General features: G+C 42.2%; 1 protein-coding gene across 1 annotated transcript in view; it reads left to right on the plus strand.

Moving 5' to 3' along the window:
- Window positions 1-1,190: 1,190 nt before the first annotated feature.
- Window positions 1,191-17,379, plus strand: part of ADAMTS5 (ADAM metallopeptidase with thrombospondin type 1 motif 5) — a 43,298-nt gene continuing 27,109 nt past the window's right edge. Inside the window, exons 1-2 of the mRNA XM_032175298.2 lie at window positions 1,191-2,294; window positions 12,789-12,921. Of these exons, the coding sequence (XP_032031189.1) occupies window positions 1,191-2,294; window positions 12,789-12,921 (1,237 nt within the window). The remainder of the gene's footprint in view (window positions 2,295-12,788; window positions 12,922-17,379) is intronic.

A 17,379-nucleotide genomic window follows, 5' to 3' on the forward strand; every position in this document is an offset into this window, starting at 1 on the left:
GCGCACGGGTGTGCAAAGGGGAAAAACTTGCGGCAGGAACTTCCCACCGAGGGCGAGAAAAGCAGGCAAGAAGGAGGCAGGGAGAGACTTGAAACGTCTCAATAACTTTAACCAAAACACCCGTTCAGGAGATGAGGTAAGCCAAGGTTAGCCAACCCCAATTGGTTGTGAAATATCAGACAGACCCGGAGCCGCTGTGGCTTTAAAAGTGGCCAAGGAAATCTGTTTTTCTTGCCCCATTACTTTTTTTTTCCCCTCGTCCCTCCTTCCACCTCGCCGGGTTCCAGTCCCTTCCTCCTACTTCGTCTCCCTTTCCTCGATCACCCTCCTCTTTTGCCCTCCCCCATCTGATTAGGCGCGGACTGGGAAGGGTGGGAGTGGTGGGGGAAGCTCTCCCTTTAAGAGGCAGCGTGCAGTGACGAATTGTTGAAATTGCCATTGCAGGATGGCATGCCGCTATAAATTCATTGTTCCACCTCCTCGCATCTTCACAGCGCTCGCGCTGCTCTCGGCGCTCGCAGCGGCCGACTGGGGATGACGGCGGGCAGGAAGACACCGCAGCTGAAGGGACACAGACACGCCGCTTCACCAGCTCGCCTCAGGCTGCCCCCTGCATTTTCGTTTTAATTTTTATGGTTTTTTCCCCTCTCTTTCTTCCCTTCCTCCTGGTCCCAGCAGAGCCAAGGAAACCCACAAAATAAGAAAGGAAGTGGGCCCCGGAGCTTGGAACCTCCGCAGCCGGCTTGTCCAGCGCAGCGCGGGGGCGGGAGGCTGCGCGCACCAGTTGCCAGCCGGGTGCGCGGTACCTTGCCTTACTTTTCTTGAAACAGCGATCGTGCCTGCATTTGGTGGTCTTTTTGTTTTTGTTTTTTTTCCTTTTCCCGTATTTGCTGAATCTCCACTATCCGACTTTTTAAAAAAATCTTTTCTTTCTTTCTTTTTTTTTTTCCTCCTCCTCTTTCTGGAGCACGAATCCAAACATTTTCCCAAGCAACAAAGAAAAGTTCGCACGCTGGCACCGCAGCCGGGACAGGCTGGCGCTGCTGCCGGGCCCCCCTCCCTCCGACACTTGACTCAATCCTGCAAGCAAGTGTGTGTGTGTCCCCATCCCCCGCCCCGTTAACTTCATAGCAAATAACAAATACCCATAAAGTCCCAGTCGCGCAGCCCCTCCCCGCGGGCAGCGCACTATGCTGCTCGGGTGGGCGTCCCTGCTGCTGTGCGCGTTCCGCCTGCCCCTGGCCGCGGCCGGCCCCGCCGCGGCACCTGCCCAGGATAAAGCCGGGCAGCCTCCGACTGCTGCAGCAGCCGCCCAGCCCCGCCGGCGGCAGGGGGAGGAGGTGCAGGAGCGGGCCGAGCCTCCCGGCCACCCGCACCCCCTGGCGCAGCGGCGCAGGAGCAAGGGGCTCGTGCAGAACATCGACCAACTCTACTCTGGCGGCGGCAAGGTGGGCTACCTCGTCTACGCGGGCGGCCGGAGGTTCCTCTTGGACTTGGAGCGAGATGGTTCGGTGGGCATTGCTGGCTTCGTGCCCGCAGGAGGCGGGACGAGTGCGCCCTGGCGCCACCGGAGCCACTGCTTCTATCGGGGCACAGTGGACGGTAGTCCCCGCTCTCTGGCTGTCTTTGACCTCTGTGGGGGTCTCGACGGCTTCTTCGCGGTCAAGCACGCGCGCTACACCCTAAAGCCGCTGCTGCGCGGACCCTGGGCGGAGGAGGAAACGGGGCGCGTGTATGGGGATGGGTCCGCACGGATCCTGCACGTCTACACCCGCGAGGGCTTCAGCTTCGAGGCCCTGCCGCCGCGCGCCAGCTGCGAAACCCCCGCGTCCACGTCGGAGCCCCACGAGCATCCTCCGGCACACAGCAACCCGAGCGGACGCGCAGCACTGGCCTCACAGCTCTTGGACCAGTCCGCTCTCTCGCCCGCTGGGGGCTCAGGACCTCAGACGTGGTGGCGGCGGCGGCGCCGCTCCATCTCCCGGGCCCGCCAGGTGGAGCTGCTTCTGGTGGCTGACGCGTCCATGGCGCGGTTGTATGGCCGGGGCCTGCAGCATTACTTGATGACCCTGGCCTCCATCGCCAATAGGCTGTACAGCCATGCTAGCATCGAGAACCACATCCGCCTGGCCGTGGTGAAGGTGGTGGTGCTAGGCGACAAGGACAAGAGCCTGGAGGTGAGCAAGAACGCGGCCACCACACTCAAGAACTTTTGCAAGTGGCAACACCAACACAACCAGCTGGGAGATGACCATGAGGAGCACTACGACGCAGCTATCCTGTTTACTCGGGAGGTAGGTCCAGCCGGGATGCGGGGGTCCCAGCGCTGGGATCAGGAGGTAGGTGGAAGGGAATCTTGCTGGTGGCTTTGCTTCTCCCTCAAACCTCCTGCAGCTGTGGATGTGTTTAACTACTTCTTGCAGGAAATCCAACCAGCCTTCAACTCTGCTCCTGTATTCACGTTAGCCCCGCAGAAATTTTTGCCTTAAATGCCAAGACTTGCTTAGGTAATGATAAAGACTCAGTAGTGCTGCATGTCATCTAGTCTGAGGTGTTGTGGCATAGGAACGTAAACATAAGAAGGCACTAGGATGCTTGGGGAAATGATACAGTTAAATGGGGAAAAGAAAGGAAAACAAAGTGGCCTTTGGGATCATGGGTCTTCTTCTTTCCAGTGAAAATAAAATATAACCTTGTCCAACCTAATGGAAAGGGCTGGATGGTTCATTCACGGTAGTCACTGTTATCCGATGACCGTCTTTTGTAAGTGTCCACACCTTTTTACTAGAACCCCTTCTGTTACACAGAGGACGGGAAAACTTTCTCAAGGACTCTCTTTTTCCAGGGATTCCTAATGTTCTTACATGTCCACCTTGGAATCTCAGTTCCTGGGAAGGAAGGAATGTGGGCGGGCCAGCAGGGTATAGAGACCCAATCAGATGAGAGGACAAACTTGTGAGGTTGCTTAACAACTCCTTTGCTTAGTAGACCAATGCGCCGCAAGCACTGCCCAGGCCAACTCCGCCGCCTAGGGAGGGTCACATCCCGTTTGAGTGTTTGGGTTTTGGATGAATATGTTTCCGAAGCCCCAGTGCAGGAGATCTGGGCGAAGAGGCAAGACAGAAGGAAGAAATGTTTTCCCAGCATTTCCCCCTTTTAAGAAAGATGGTTATGGGGAAGGAACGAAATGGATCTTTAAGGCTCAGAGGCTCTGGGAGGAATGCAGTATCTATTTACACAGTATTTGACCAGCATGTTAGTGTGACATTTACGCAAAAAGTCTGGGTTGGTTTGGGGCCTGGCTTGCGCATAGTTCTAAGCCTCAGTTGTCACAACTCGATTCTGATTGGCAGTTTTAAGTTGTGCCTCTTAAATGCCTCGTAAGAATTGACTTCTAAAGCTCATTCTTTAAGTATTTGAGACCCATCCAGAATAGATTAAGGATTACAGGCTTTGAAGTATTATGTAAAATCGTGGTATGAAATGAAGCAAACAGAACAAGGATAGGAAATTAAATGATGGATTGCAGGAGACTTTAGAATCACACAGCTTCACTACCTAATTCTTCTATTTTTACTAAGGCACCCCTGGTATGAAGGAAAAGTGTTGATAAATTTGGAGTAGAGAAACACTTGTGGTTCATAGGGTGGACATTAATGTAAACCACATGTAAACAGAGATGCTGGAGGGCGGCAGTTTAGGGAGAGCCAGGCAGAGCTCGGTGCTGTGCACAATGGAAAACATTTTTTTTTTCCTCATTAAGTGATTTTCTGGAAGCTATCCTTTAATTCCTCTGCACAACATTAGTCTTTGAAGCGGTAGAACATTCATTTGTAGCCTTCTCTGCAAAATGAAGTTCTGTAAAACTATCCATTTCTTGTTTGGTTTCCAAGCTCCTTTTTTTTTTGGTAAGCAACTTTCCATGTCTGGGGTTCCTTGCTCTGCTACATCACAAGAGGATGCCAAGAAGGAGGCTTTGGAGAGTTTATGGAAGGAGGTTCTCTAAAGCAAGAGGAAGAAATACTTTCGTAAGCATACTGCGCCAAGGAGTGGGTCATTTTAGTAGTTCACTTTCATTTTTAAACACAAATCCACATTTCATAATTTTAAAATAAATAAAAATTAATAGAAGGTCTGTTACTTCCTACCTCCTGCCCCATAACGTTCGTAATTGTTGCCCAGAAAACAGGAAACTACTCAGTGCTTCTCAATGATTTGTCAATTACTTTTTCTGAATTTGTTTTTTGTCTGGATAGTTAACTGTCCCTATTTTTCCGAAGTCTGAAACTTAACAGCATATTTTAAATAGATAAAAAGCAAGGGACAAAAAAATTAATGGTCCGTCTTAATTTTTGTCAGTATTATAAGGACATGCATTTTTCAAACTAGTCTACACATGGAAAATATTTCACATGGGCCCTCTCTGGTCTCCTTGCCAAGCAGAAGCATACTTTTAGGAAAGCAAATTTCATTTGTGGTTGGCCGTGTAGCATATACATCTAACTTCACAAGAAGCAAATGTTTGAAATGCATGTGTATTTTCAATAGATGCGCCCAATTTAAAAGAGTGTTACTAATTAGGGGGCTGAAAAAAAATATTTCAAGGCATTTATGCAGCATTCATTTGAGAGTATTTCACAGTGCAAAGTTAATCTCTGCCTAATACTTCAGAGCACGAAAAAAAAAGAAGGCTGGAGGAGAGATGACCTGAGGTCTTCCATCTCATGAAAATCAGATATCTTAAGGCCTGAAGAAAAACTTGCAGAGCTATTTCCTTTTCAATGAGAAATACCCAGAGTTGGCACCAAGATTCTACTTTTACAACTCTGTTTTGAATGTAAGAAGTGCGTTGCTTAGCAGCCAAACGCCAAGCCATGAAATCCATGTTTTGATGGGCTCTGAGTCCTGTTCAAATTAGGAGAAGTCCAGATGTCTTCTCCTAAATTGCTTGTTTTTTAGGCATGAGGCGAATATATGAGGATATGGTTTATACCTCTGTTTACTAGCTGAGGCCACCTTGAAATTTGCATCTGGAAGTCAGCAGAATAGAGCTAGTAACTCATTTATCAAACAAACACACTTCACTGTCAGGACCGTACCCAGCACTCCAGTACTATTCTAATTAGAGAGAGTTAGCACCAGTCAATTTCCTGGCATAGAAGCTGTTTTCTTTCTGAAATGGCACTAATGCTGGAATTCACACCACTTCTGCCATCAAACAGTAGAAATCCAATCTCCCCAGGATTTAACTTTGCTTTCCAGAATCCTTTCCTTACTCTGGGCGTCCTCTTTTATTTCAAGATAATTTCTTCAAAGACAAACTCTTACAGTCGTTTTTTTTAGACCATTTGCTCTTTAGAAACAAAAGCCTACCTGCTTGATAACAAGATAGGAAATTGTTTAACATCCCTCCACCCTTTCATGAAAGCAGCAAAAACCTTACTCTTTCATAGATTGAAACATTGAATTAAAATTGAACCAACTAAGAAATTGTGCAATATAAAAAGCTAATTCCCTTTCATTAACTATCAATATGCCAGTTGATAGATCACTGTCTCAGCTAAAACTCTCTACATTCTGCCTTACATTGCTGGGGCCGGGTCCCCCCACACAGCATTTATCCTTTACTACGTGGCTCCTGGCTTGATTCTGACAACAGGGGGCAGTAGAGGAAGACCAGAAGTTTGGAAGAGAGCAAGGGATGTGCGTTTTCTTATTGGTTTGCTGCCTGGACTAATTCAGTCACATATTTGAGTCGAAATCTCATTTAAAGTCAAAAGTGAACCCTTGTCAAGGAATCAGAGCCTATAGGTCAATCCTAATCAATAAAAGGATAAATAACTCAGAAATGGGGAGACTGGTAGCAGACTAAGCAGCTCTAATTAACATTTTTACAATAAACTGTGAGGGATATTATGAAAAGTCTAAAATCTGTGCAGTATCTGCCTACATGCACGTCCTATGTGTGAGACTCATGTAGGCAGTTTAAGGTAGCGAGATAGAAATACCTGCTCCCTGCCCACTAGGCGTATCCCCAGCAGAGAGGAAACAGATACATGTGGAAATCGCACTAATGTTAGGAAAACTGATAAATCCCATACTGAGATATAAACAAAGTCTGTGAAAGGAAAAGGAAGGTAACAGTTAATTCTGCCTATGGACCTTTCTATAGGTCTCACTGCAAATATAGAATTGAATTGGTCCTCAAAGGATGGATAGATTGGATTTAGATTCAGCCAGCTGTTATTGAGCATTTCTTATGTACTATCCATGGTCACAAACTGTTTTACAATTAATCATTTCAACAATCTGTAACCATTGTATAATTATCTTGACAGAATTCATATGAAGAGAAACAAAGATAAACTTCTTAGAGTAACAGCTAACAAACGGCAGACAGAGAAGAGAGTCCTGTCTAGTGCTCTCTAAACTAAAAGCATTATCACTAATTTATTCAAACCTTTAATATGCTCCTCGTAGGCAGAGAGGGATTCAGAGATTTAAAAAGTAGCCCCTTTCTTAAGAATCTATTCCTGGAAACAGAAAGGGAAGTGGTCATTGCTGCACAGCATGATGACTCTTACAGTAGATGTATTTGCAAGGTATTATGGAAGTGCATTAGAAGATTGCTCACTCCATCTGAGTTCAATTTTGAAGAAAGAGTGGGAGTTAGCCAGATACATGAGGAGGAGATAGGCATTGCAGACATCAGCAAACCATCATGTTCAATGGGAAATGGTAATAGATTAGTTTGGAGAAGATAATAACAACCCAACTATGGAAAAACAAAACTATACACTATGTCTACTAGTCTGCTCAGGCCACCGTAACAGAATATTGTACAATGGGTGGCTTTAACAACCGAAGTATGTCTTCTCACAGTTCTGGAGGCCGGAAAGTCCAAGATCAAGGTTGCAGCCAATTTGATTTCTAGTGAGGGCTCTCTTCCTGCCCTGTAAATGGCCACCCTCTCACTGTGTACTCAGAAAGCCTTTCCACTGCCTGCAAGTAGAAACAGAGTGAACACTCTTGGGTATCACTTCTTCTAAGGACACTAATCCTATCTGATTAGAGTCCTGTCCTCATGACCTCATTTAACCTCATTTACCTCCTTATAGGCCCTATCTCCAAATAGGTGAATTTGGAGAGGACACGATTCAGTCTACTCCACCATGCCGACAAGTTTTAATTGTAAATTAAGTGCAATGGCAATCATTGAAAAGAACATTAGTAGGAAGACAGCAATGATCAGAGGTGTGTTCTGAAATGAACCTTCTGGTCTAAGTAGTGGAATGGATCCTGGGTGAGCAGGCTGTTTCAGAAATCTTCAAGAGGAGGCTCAAGGTGGTCTAAACTAAAGCAGTGGCACTAGGAATTGAGAGGCATAGATTGGGTCAAGAAATGTTAGGAAGAGGTGGATGTGAGTAAAAATTCTTTGTAGCAGAAGGAATGTCTTGGGCTGAGCTTCCGAGGCCAAAATATTTATGAGATATGCACAAAATAGTGGACAGAATGGAGCAGGAAGGTACAGTGGAGGCAGACAGAAAGACCGAGGCTGTATTGTGCCAGGTTTTGAATGCCAGGCTAAGGCTGACATGAAGGACTGGAGGAATCTAATAAGATCTGTGCTCTAAGAAGGTGACTGACTGGAGCATATAGATAGGGAAGTTACAGGAGGAAAAGGGACCAGTTAGAAGTCTCAGGTTATAATTCAGGCAGGAAGTAATAATGGAAAAAAATGAGAAATAGAAGACAACTACAGTGACTTACAGTGGCTAATTAGATGTGACAGGTGAGAGAAGGAGGCGAGTTAATGATGTCACCAGGTTTCTTATCCAGTGCTCCCATTTTCCTGTTTTCTGGAATATCTTTCACAATGTATTTTATATATTTAGTATACCTCTAAATTATCTAGTTTTTCCAACACAGCATAGAGATAAAACCAGGATATTCTTTATTTGCTGCAAGAAAGAAATTTGCTTAACCAAGTGTAGATCATGAATACAAAAGATAAGATTAATGTCAAGAATAACGTATGTGATGATTTAACAAAACCATGCTGAAGTAAGTTCAGGATTCTGAGTGTTTAGATATAGGTTTGAATTTCATCTTCAGTATGGACAAGCTTGAGATTTGGAGCATTTAATGCCCCTGAGCTTTAATTTCTTTATAAATTGGAATGCTTTTAGTTAATATCAAGACATGCATAGCTGAAACAAACCCTAGAGATGACCTGGACCAAACTCCTGATGTTAATGATGAAGGAACTTTGTCTCAAAGCATGTAAATGATTTACACAGTGCTTCTTACTAACAGCGTTGAATTAAAAAGCAATTTACCTTCCATTCACTCTCTAACCAGCTTCCATTTCTGTTTACCAAAATGACTCCATCAACCATCTAGTCCCCCGCTCCCTGTCTCCAGCTTGCTCCGTCTCTTCTTCCCCTTCTTACCTCACATTTGTCAGAGAAAGCTTCCTGATTTGGAACTCTGGGCCCAGACTCTCTTTCCAGCTTCCCTGCTAGCCCTCCGCTCAACAGATCCTGCGTTCCAGCCAAAATAAACTTCTTGCCATTCCCAAAAGACTCTGCCTTTTCCCATTCCATTATGTTTCCACTAGTCTTTCCTTGCCAGAGTATCCTTCCTCCCAGGCTATCAGATGCACTCACTTCCGCGGAGACACCTTTATTGATTCCCTCAAGGAGAATTCATCAATGCCTCTTCTGTTCTCCCTCAACAATCTGTTCATTATGGAAGTCACAGTTTGCTTTGTTCTTGACATATCTGTTTTGCTCCTTAGAGCCTGATGTTCCTTAAAGCTCGTGCTCAGATCTTATTTCATCTATTTACCACAGTGTCAGCACTTCCACCGTGTCTGGCAGATTGTAGGCACACAATAATTGTTTCAGGAATAAACACATCTGGATCTCTGGGCCCCTAACCCATCTGGGCTCTGTGTGTTTGGTATCCCTTAGGTGTATCAAGAGACAAGGATAGAGATTGTATAAAATGGGTCATCGTAATGGTTGGCCTAACAGTTCCAATTAATGTAGTCTCTACTGAAGTCTAAAATTAAAACCCCTATCATTGGGGATTGCTGGATAGGTAGCCAGAAAGGCCAAGGACTTCTCAAGAATCAGATCCACAGAACAAATATGCAGGGGTGTGTGTGTGTGTGTGTGTGTGTGTGTATGTGTGGGTGTGTGCGTGGGTGTGTGTAAGTAATACTTATGACTAAAACATGTACCACACCAGATTAATTCTTCTATCACTAATCTCTCTTCAATAAGAATTGTGTGGACAGATGGGTAGATATCTGAAACCTAGTTAAACTCTCTTTCATGCTCTTCCCTTGAGCTCCATGCTTGCCCTTACCAAGGGGTAAGATCTATAGAAACAGAAGTTGCTATTATTTAACTCCTATATGAGGTGTTCTTCCTTAATTTCAGCTGCTGTTGCTGCAGCTGTGATGGTATCTACCTGTATCAGCATTGGTGTTGCCTCTGGCCCCCTCCCTCAGCATATTTGCACTGCATGTGAAAACAATCTCTCAGTCAAGACAAGAAATCCTATGAGTCCTGTGATTTGTCCACCTTAGGACATTTGTGTCTGACTGGTTCATTTTCACCACCGAGTACTGTCCACTGGGATTTTCAAAGTTCACACTATCTTCTGAGCATCTGCTTCTCAAGGCAGCATCCTTTACTGGCTCCCTGTCTCCCATCCCATCCCCAAGAAGTGCCCAGTAGATCTTGGGTATTATTACGGCTTCAAAATTCTGTGATAAATCACAAGCTTGGCCATATTTATAGTCTTCTAAAAGGTCATACCTGGTGAATGGTCACAGTGTCAATGACCTTCCTCTCAAATCTCTGCTGGTGGTGCAGACCACCATGAATACACTTCTGAGTTAGATACAATGTCTCAGTCTTGTATCCTGGCCAGCACCATACCACAAAACCACTAGATAAATCTCTGCAACCTTTGCAACCTTTATATTTTACTAAATCTTCCATTGCATTACTCTCCACACAGTGGTGATAAGATATTGATCCTGCATAAAACAAGCCTTATTTGATATGACAAAGATACCACTTACCTTCAGATCTACACTGAACAAGCAGATAAGCTTTTGTCAGAACTTTTAATTCGTTTACCTCTTACATGGTATTGTATGTGATTCACATCTCTCCAGTATCTCCTGCTTCCAGGTCTGGATTATATCTATCTATCTATCTATAGATACACACACATATACGTGTATCACATATATGTGTGTGTATACATACACATATATAATAGCAAACGTGTATATATGTATACACATATACACATATACTATTGCCCCAATAATATCTTTACTCCTGCTCAGAATTTACGAATTTAAGAAAATGTTCTATAAACTTCAAATAAGGTTACACCTATAAATGTTGTTAGAAATCATCAACAGAAAGTAGACATGAATGTGAGATGCTGTATTCTTAACAATTTGATGCACATTAGTTTTAATTCATTGAAACAAACGTTGTTCACAAAGAAATTCAGATGTTCATTATAAGCCTTGAGGCTGAAACTGTAACTGTTTGCCAAGATTTGAAATTGTGTGAGTGAAACGGAAAGGTTGCCAGTTTACATAATTATAGCTACAGAAATATATAGTGTGGCTGAGTAGTCAAGGAGTTTAATCAGTGTGGTTAAAAAAAATAACAAGTGCTTCTGTTCACAATTTTGTCACATTTCCGTGGCAAAAGGCCAAATGCATTTAATCCCATTCAAGGATGACAAGGAGGGTTGATGGCCTCTAATGAGCAATTGATTAGCAGTAAACAGAGAGATATTAAGAATCTAGTTTACTCTCTATCGAGAACAGGAGGGTCATTTCCCTTTGCTGTGGCTCTTCATCTTAGCTTATTTGTAGGGTAAGAAGGGAAAATGTAATTCTTGGATTTTATTATTCAAAGATAAATACCCCAAATTGCGATATAAACATAAATCTTGTTTTAAAAAAATGTATGCAGATATAACCTAGAGTGTCTAGCAGCTCCCTTAAGGCATGACCTAGGTTTTTGGTCCTAGAGATAGTGAAATGATTGTGGGGGAGGGGCTTAATGTCTTGTGCTATATTATTATCTCAAAGACTGATTATTATGCAAAAGTGTGTTCCAATTTCAATTTGAAAAACTACTAATTTGTACTCAACAGCTGTAATTTGGCATCCCATGGGATGACATGTGAGGATATATAGGAAACGTCGGAAGGCTGTTGGTTTTGTGACATGATTAACCAAGGCTACTTGGCTGAGATTTCCAGTGTCTAAAGCTACAGTAACGTGGTGGCCACACTGTAACTAATCTCAGCTGGGAACTCATAATAAACAGAACACAATGAGGACCTGAGCATATAGTAAGAGAAGAGAATACAGCTGAGTTTTTAAATACTCTTCACCTTGGTAGGATTTTTATGCAGCAATATAGCAAAGGGTTAGAAGAGTATGTTGCCATTGAGTATGTAGCATTGGTTATGTAGTCACACTGCCTTGTACTGGTTGTCTGGAGCCTGCTGAGGTCCTGCTGGCATACAGCATATTAAAGATGTGGGAGCACTATAATGTATCTGACTGTAGGTCACAATTCAACTCAATGAAACAAATGTTTGCTGAGTTCCTACTATATAAGCTGGAGAATATGGAAGTTGGGCATATAAAGATGATTGCTGTATAATGGAAACATGTATTATTTTAACTAATAAACAGTTGTCTTTACAATAATTAATATATTTTTAAAACTTTTCCTTTTGGAGTTCCTAACTTACGGCTTCCTAGAAACATGATCTTGCTCTTTGGGAATATAAATGAGCACGTTGTTAGTAAATTTTCATGGAAAATTGTGGTCAAGCACAAGAAATGCTAATGTCCATTAATACTCAAATAGCATTTAAAAGGAAAGTTTATCATTATGAATCTGTCATGTCAAAAAGTTGCGGCTTATATTTTCTCTTTATGTTTCATATCTTAAGAGGCTTGTTGATGTCCCTTTCATCTAAATTGATGATTTTTCACCATTATTGGGGTGGAATCATGTTCCTATTTGAGAATCTCTTAAAAGATTATATGACATCTATGAAAAGCTATGACTTTTTACCAGAAAAATGCATATATTCATGTATACACAATTAATATATGACATATATTTTCTGCAGATTGGTCAGGTTGAGAAATGCTACATTAAATGTTATGTACAGATTTCAGAAGACACAATCTATGAAATTACAGCTCATTTGGGGGGTAAAAGATGACCTTTCCTCAGATTATGAATTAAAATTTAGTTTTCTATCCAAATTTCTGATAAATTTATACTCTGCTGCAGATGTCTGGCTACAGTTTGCCCCTGTAATAGAAAACAAATTATGAGGCTAGATTTTGATAAATTTAGCATGAATTTCCATCAGAAGTTTAGGACTTTCCTAAGCATGACCATATGGGAAAGTGATCGGAGACGTATATGCATTATGGCTTTGTTAAAGCTGCGGGTGCTATTGTAATAGACAAGTTACAGTCCTAAAACATCTTTTTAAATGTAATTGAGTTCCATTATCCTTCTGTGTTTCTGGGTCCCAGAGCAGTTTAGAAGAGTCTCTGCCTTGAGTTTCCCTTTGGAACATTTCCAGAGAGGAACAGGTGATATCATAAACACATCCCCGTTACCATTTGGGGTAAGCAAGTGGCTCTATGTGGCGGCTCCTTCTGGACGTAAATTGATTGTAATGATTTCTTTCTTTCTCCCGGGCAGGATTTATGTGGGCATCATTCATGTGACACCCTGGGAATGGCAGACGTTGGGACCATATGTTCTCCAGAGCGCAGCTGTGCTGTGATTGAAGACGATGGCCTCCATGCAGCTTTCACTGTGGCTCATGAAATCGGTATGCAGCGCCTTTTCTTTTCCCTCACCAAATCAAACACTTGTAACAGCTGCAATAGGAACCAAAATACTTAGCAATTAATTCCAGATTTCTCCTGGTTCAGATGTACCACGGGGGATTAAATTTGTTTATATTTACACTTTTAAGGTTAACTAATATGAGCGAGAGAGAAGGCAAAGTCAGCAACACGGTGGTGGATGTTTTCTTCTGACGGTGTCATTTAAAAGTTCAAGAGGAATTTGCTACTGCTACTGCCTTCCTTCCATCTTTTTAAGCATCCCTAAATGACCCCTGGATGAAATTTGTCACAGGCAACTTTGGTATGCAGAGATGTCCTTCTTAGAAGTTACTGCAGACAGTATTGGCTCATCCAGGGCTAATCAGTTTGCACAGAAATTTAACATGTTTTATTTCATTGTCAGTGATAATTGTAGGCTCTTGTCAAAGGTCATCAATGGCTTATGGTAAATATTTCTGTCTGGTTCTTAATAGCAAGGAAAGGAAGCCAAGCCTGACACTCAACAGGGTTTGCTTTAAAATGTCACTTACCTAATTTGTTTGTTATAAGAAATACATCTAAATCCTATGTCTATAAATACAGGACTGCTAAAAAATATTTCCAAAATAAAGAATATGTGCTTCCTAATGATTGACCTAGGTTACTAGGTGTATGAGAAATTGGCTTAGTACATTTAGGACTAGATGTTGGAATTAGACACAATTTTTTATGTCTAATTTTTTTCTAATTCCAACATCTAGTCCTAAATGAGCTCAATTTTTGCTAAATTATGTTCTACCTATGTCACACTGGTCTAATTATTTAAACTCACTGAGCTCCAGTTTTCATATCTGAAACATAGGGATAATAGTGCCTATTTCAGGGAGTTGTTTTGGGGAACAAATTGGGTAGAGTTTAGATAGTAAATGTTATTTATATCCACATGTACTTATGTTTTGCTTTTTAGCTAAATAGTCCATTTGCTTTTGAAATGTGTGTATCAACTCAGCCTCACCTTTTTGGGAGCAAAGCATGGTTTGATAATTATTGTACCTTTTGCCATCTATAGCAAAAAAGATTTTGATTTAAACAGATTTTGATTTTTAAGGTTAAAATTATAACTTTTAAATGGGAATTAAAACTACTTTTTTACATTCCTAATAGGCAGAGAATATTTTCACAAAGCATCCATTTCTAACTGCTATGTTTTCTTTGGGGAGTTAAATAACTTCTAATCCAAGGTACAGTGTAATTGCATAATTCACAATATTGCCCCAGTAAAACAGAATTCAGTAGTTAAATGTCAATTCTTAAGTATGGCATTAATGTTCCTGACACGTTTCTTACCTCCTAAGCAGAAAAACACAAACATAAAACCTAAACGTAAATAATTATCCAATAGCATCACTGAGAATAATTCAATGTTTTATTGATTAGGCGTCTTTGGCTTCAGCAGCGAAAGATCTGAGCGGAGTCCCAGCTCTGTCTCTGGGCTCTCTGTTTTATCTCAGACAAGTGATTTAGATACTTTGAGTCTCCACTTCTTCCCTATAATGTGGGCTAATGAGGAGGCATGGCTGTCTTCTTAGCTGCACGAAAAGAACTGGTCAGCCTGAAAGCGTCTTTATAACACATGCCATTTAGGCTGCAGGGTAGGGATTATGTCTCTCATTTATGCCTATGAATCCTTACTGATAAAAACACAGCCTAATACAGAACCTTAATCAATATTTATTACATATCTATGTATGTGCTTGACTGCGTAAGCGGGAGAAAGAAACATGAGACTTGCTCAAGGCAACATTCCGATCTGCAGCGGAAACTAAGAGGAATTAGTCCAAATACTCAGGAGGATGTAATTAAATAGAGGAGACTTTTAGAATACACTAGTAATTAATCACCATCATTCAGAGTGAGAGGAGTCCCGTAAGAAAGGTTCTAAGGCCCTGGAAAGGCAGAAGCTCATTCGTCACAGGTCAAGTGGAGAAATTATGGGGAATAAGCAGCAGAGTTGAATGTTGGCATCATCCATCCACAGGATTACGGGCTCCAAATCCTGATCTTCAAAAGGAAAGATTCCACATTCCTTAAAGGAAGGGCAGTTTCTTTCCTTTCTAGTGATTGGTTTTCACACATTGACTGCATCTGGGAGATTTCTCTGTATGTGGCAATAAATGCAGCTTCTTCAGGGCTGCTTTGACCTCAAGTTAACTAGGGTGGAATGAAAAGCCCTGCAGGGTCACCTTTCCCAGCTCTCCTGAATTCCTAAGGCAATCTTGGGTTACAGGGCTGATGCAGCAGTCTGAGAGGCAGGAAGCCAGATGCTGATAAGCACAAATGTTATATTAAAACTAAATATATACATGTGTGTGTACACACACAGTAAGAACTTTTCTCAATAGTACAAGAATATTAGACATAGTTATACAAGGAAACAATGTAGGAGAAAGGTGGGCTTCTGTATGAAACCTCAAACCTAAATCTTTGATACATGATTGTGCCCTTCTGTGCACTTAAATTTTTGGTTGGATCATCTTTGTTTATTTCTTTGGAAGTCCCTGTAATTCATTGTCCAATCAAACACTCTCTACTTAACTTCCCTTTTGTGTTACATATGCACTAATCTGAGCTATTTAAGGTCTGGAAGTGGGGGAATATGGATTCAATTCTGCTTTCATAAAAGAATCTGGCTTTCATTCAGTTTATTTTCTAATCTCTTTATTATTCTTTAATTTCACTTTTTGCCTAAATATTATGAACATGTGTTATAAAAAATAAGCCTTCAACGTTTAGGAAAGATAGCCTGACAAAAGATTTCCTGATCATCTGTGTATTATTACAGTCTTGCCCCTCCAGCCAGTGTGATCTTGGATAATGCAGCTTGCTGGTTTGTTTCCCATGCTGTATTTTTTGGATTGCTGTGTGAAGCTCTCAGTCTGAGCTAACCATGCTCTCGATTCTAATTCTCCTCAATTCCTGCAATCTTCTCTCTTCCTATTTTTTTTTTTTTTTTTTTTTGAGATGGAGGGTCACTCTTGTTGCCCAGGCTGGAGTGCAATGGCGCAGGCTCAGCTCACTGCAACCTCCGCCTCCTAGGTTCAAGAGATTCTCCTGCCTCAGCCCCCCAGGCAGCTGGGATTATAGGCACCTGCCACCACACCCGGCTAATTTTTGTATTTTTAGTAGAGATGGGGTTTCACCATCCCCCTTCCTTTTTACTAGACATTTGTGACTTTCTTTTTGCCCAGGCTGGAGTGCAGTGGCGCGATCTCGGCTCACTACAAGCTCCGCCTCCCGGGTTTACGCCATTCTCCTGCCTCAGCCTCTCCGAGTAGCTGGGACTACAGGCGCCCGCCACCACGCCCGGCTAATTTTTTGTATTTTTTAGTAGAGACAGGGTTTCACCGTGGTCTCGATCTCCTGACTTCGTGATCCGCCCGCCTCGGCCTCCCAAAGTGCTGGGATTACAAGCGTGAGCCACCGCGCCCGGCCACATTTGTGACTTTCTAGATTTGGAAGTTGTGTATATGGTCAAAGTATGGCGATGAAAATGGCGTTTGGAATGCTCAGTTTTCCAGTGTTTTCAATTTACTCCAGCCTCATTCCAAAATGTGTAATTTCCTTTATGCAAACAGTGTGAATGTGTTACTGTGCTCAAAACACAAGCTAGGAGAAGATTCCCAGGCTGTTCCCATAATTTTTCTACTTTATTTCTTCTATAAGCAGTAAAAGGATATATTTGAGCAAGAATAACACTTCCATTTACGTACTTACAGGTTCTCCTGGAAATGCACAACTGTTTCCTCTTTCTCTTCATAGTGGTTTAAAATAGAAAGTCATATCTATTTTGTGCATGAAGAAACTGAATCAGAATTTTCTTTTTAGTTCATGAACAGCCTGGGCAACATAGGGAGACCCTGTCTCTACAAAAAAAAAAAAAAAAATAGCTGGGCATGGTGGTGCATGCCTGTAGTCCCAGCTACTCAGAAGGCTGAGGTGGGAGGATTGCTTGAGCCCAGGAGATAGAGGATAAAATGAGCTATGATTACACTGCTGCACTCCAGCCTGGGTGACAGAGTGAGCCCCCCACCTAAAAAAAAATCTTACCTTAATAATTAACTCATAAGGGAAATAGAGGCAGAGCTGAAGTCTCTATCTGACACCATTTCTATTCATGGCATTAGATTACTTGAAGTCAAAATGACACAGGTTAAAAATGAACAATTACGAAAACTTACTCTATTCATATACCATTTGATAACTAGAACACTTCTTTTTTTCTGCTAATTTTTTCAAAAAAGCTACTGGATTTTGAAGGTAACTAATCAACTGATGCCCATACAGACTTCTGGGAGATGGATATTGATTGACATTGAATCTGGATAGGCAGTCATAAAGTGCTTTCCTTCTTGTGTTATATGCATGTAAATGTTGGCTAAATTGTTAAGGCATTTCAGAAA

Source organism: Hylobates moloch, unplaced genomic scaffold (assembly GCF_009828535.3).
Source record: "Hylobates moloch isolate HMO894 unplaced genomic scaffold, HMol_V3 SCAFFOLD_14, whole genome shotgun sequence".
Lineage (NCBI taxonomy): Eukaryota > Metazoa > Chordata > Mammalia > Primates > Hylobatidae > Hylobates > Hylobates moloch.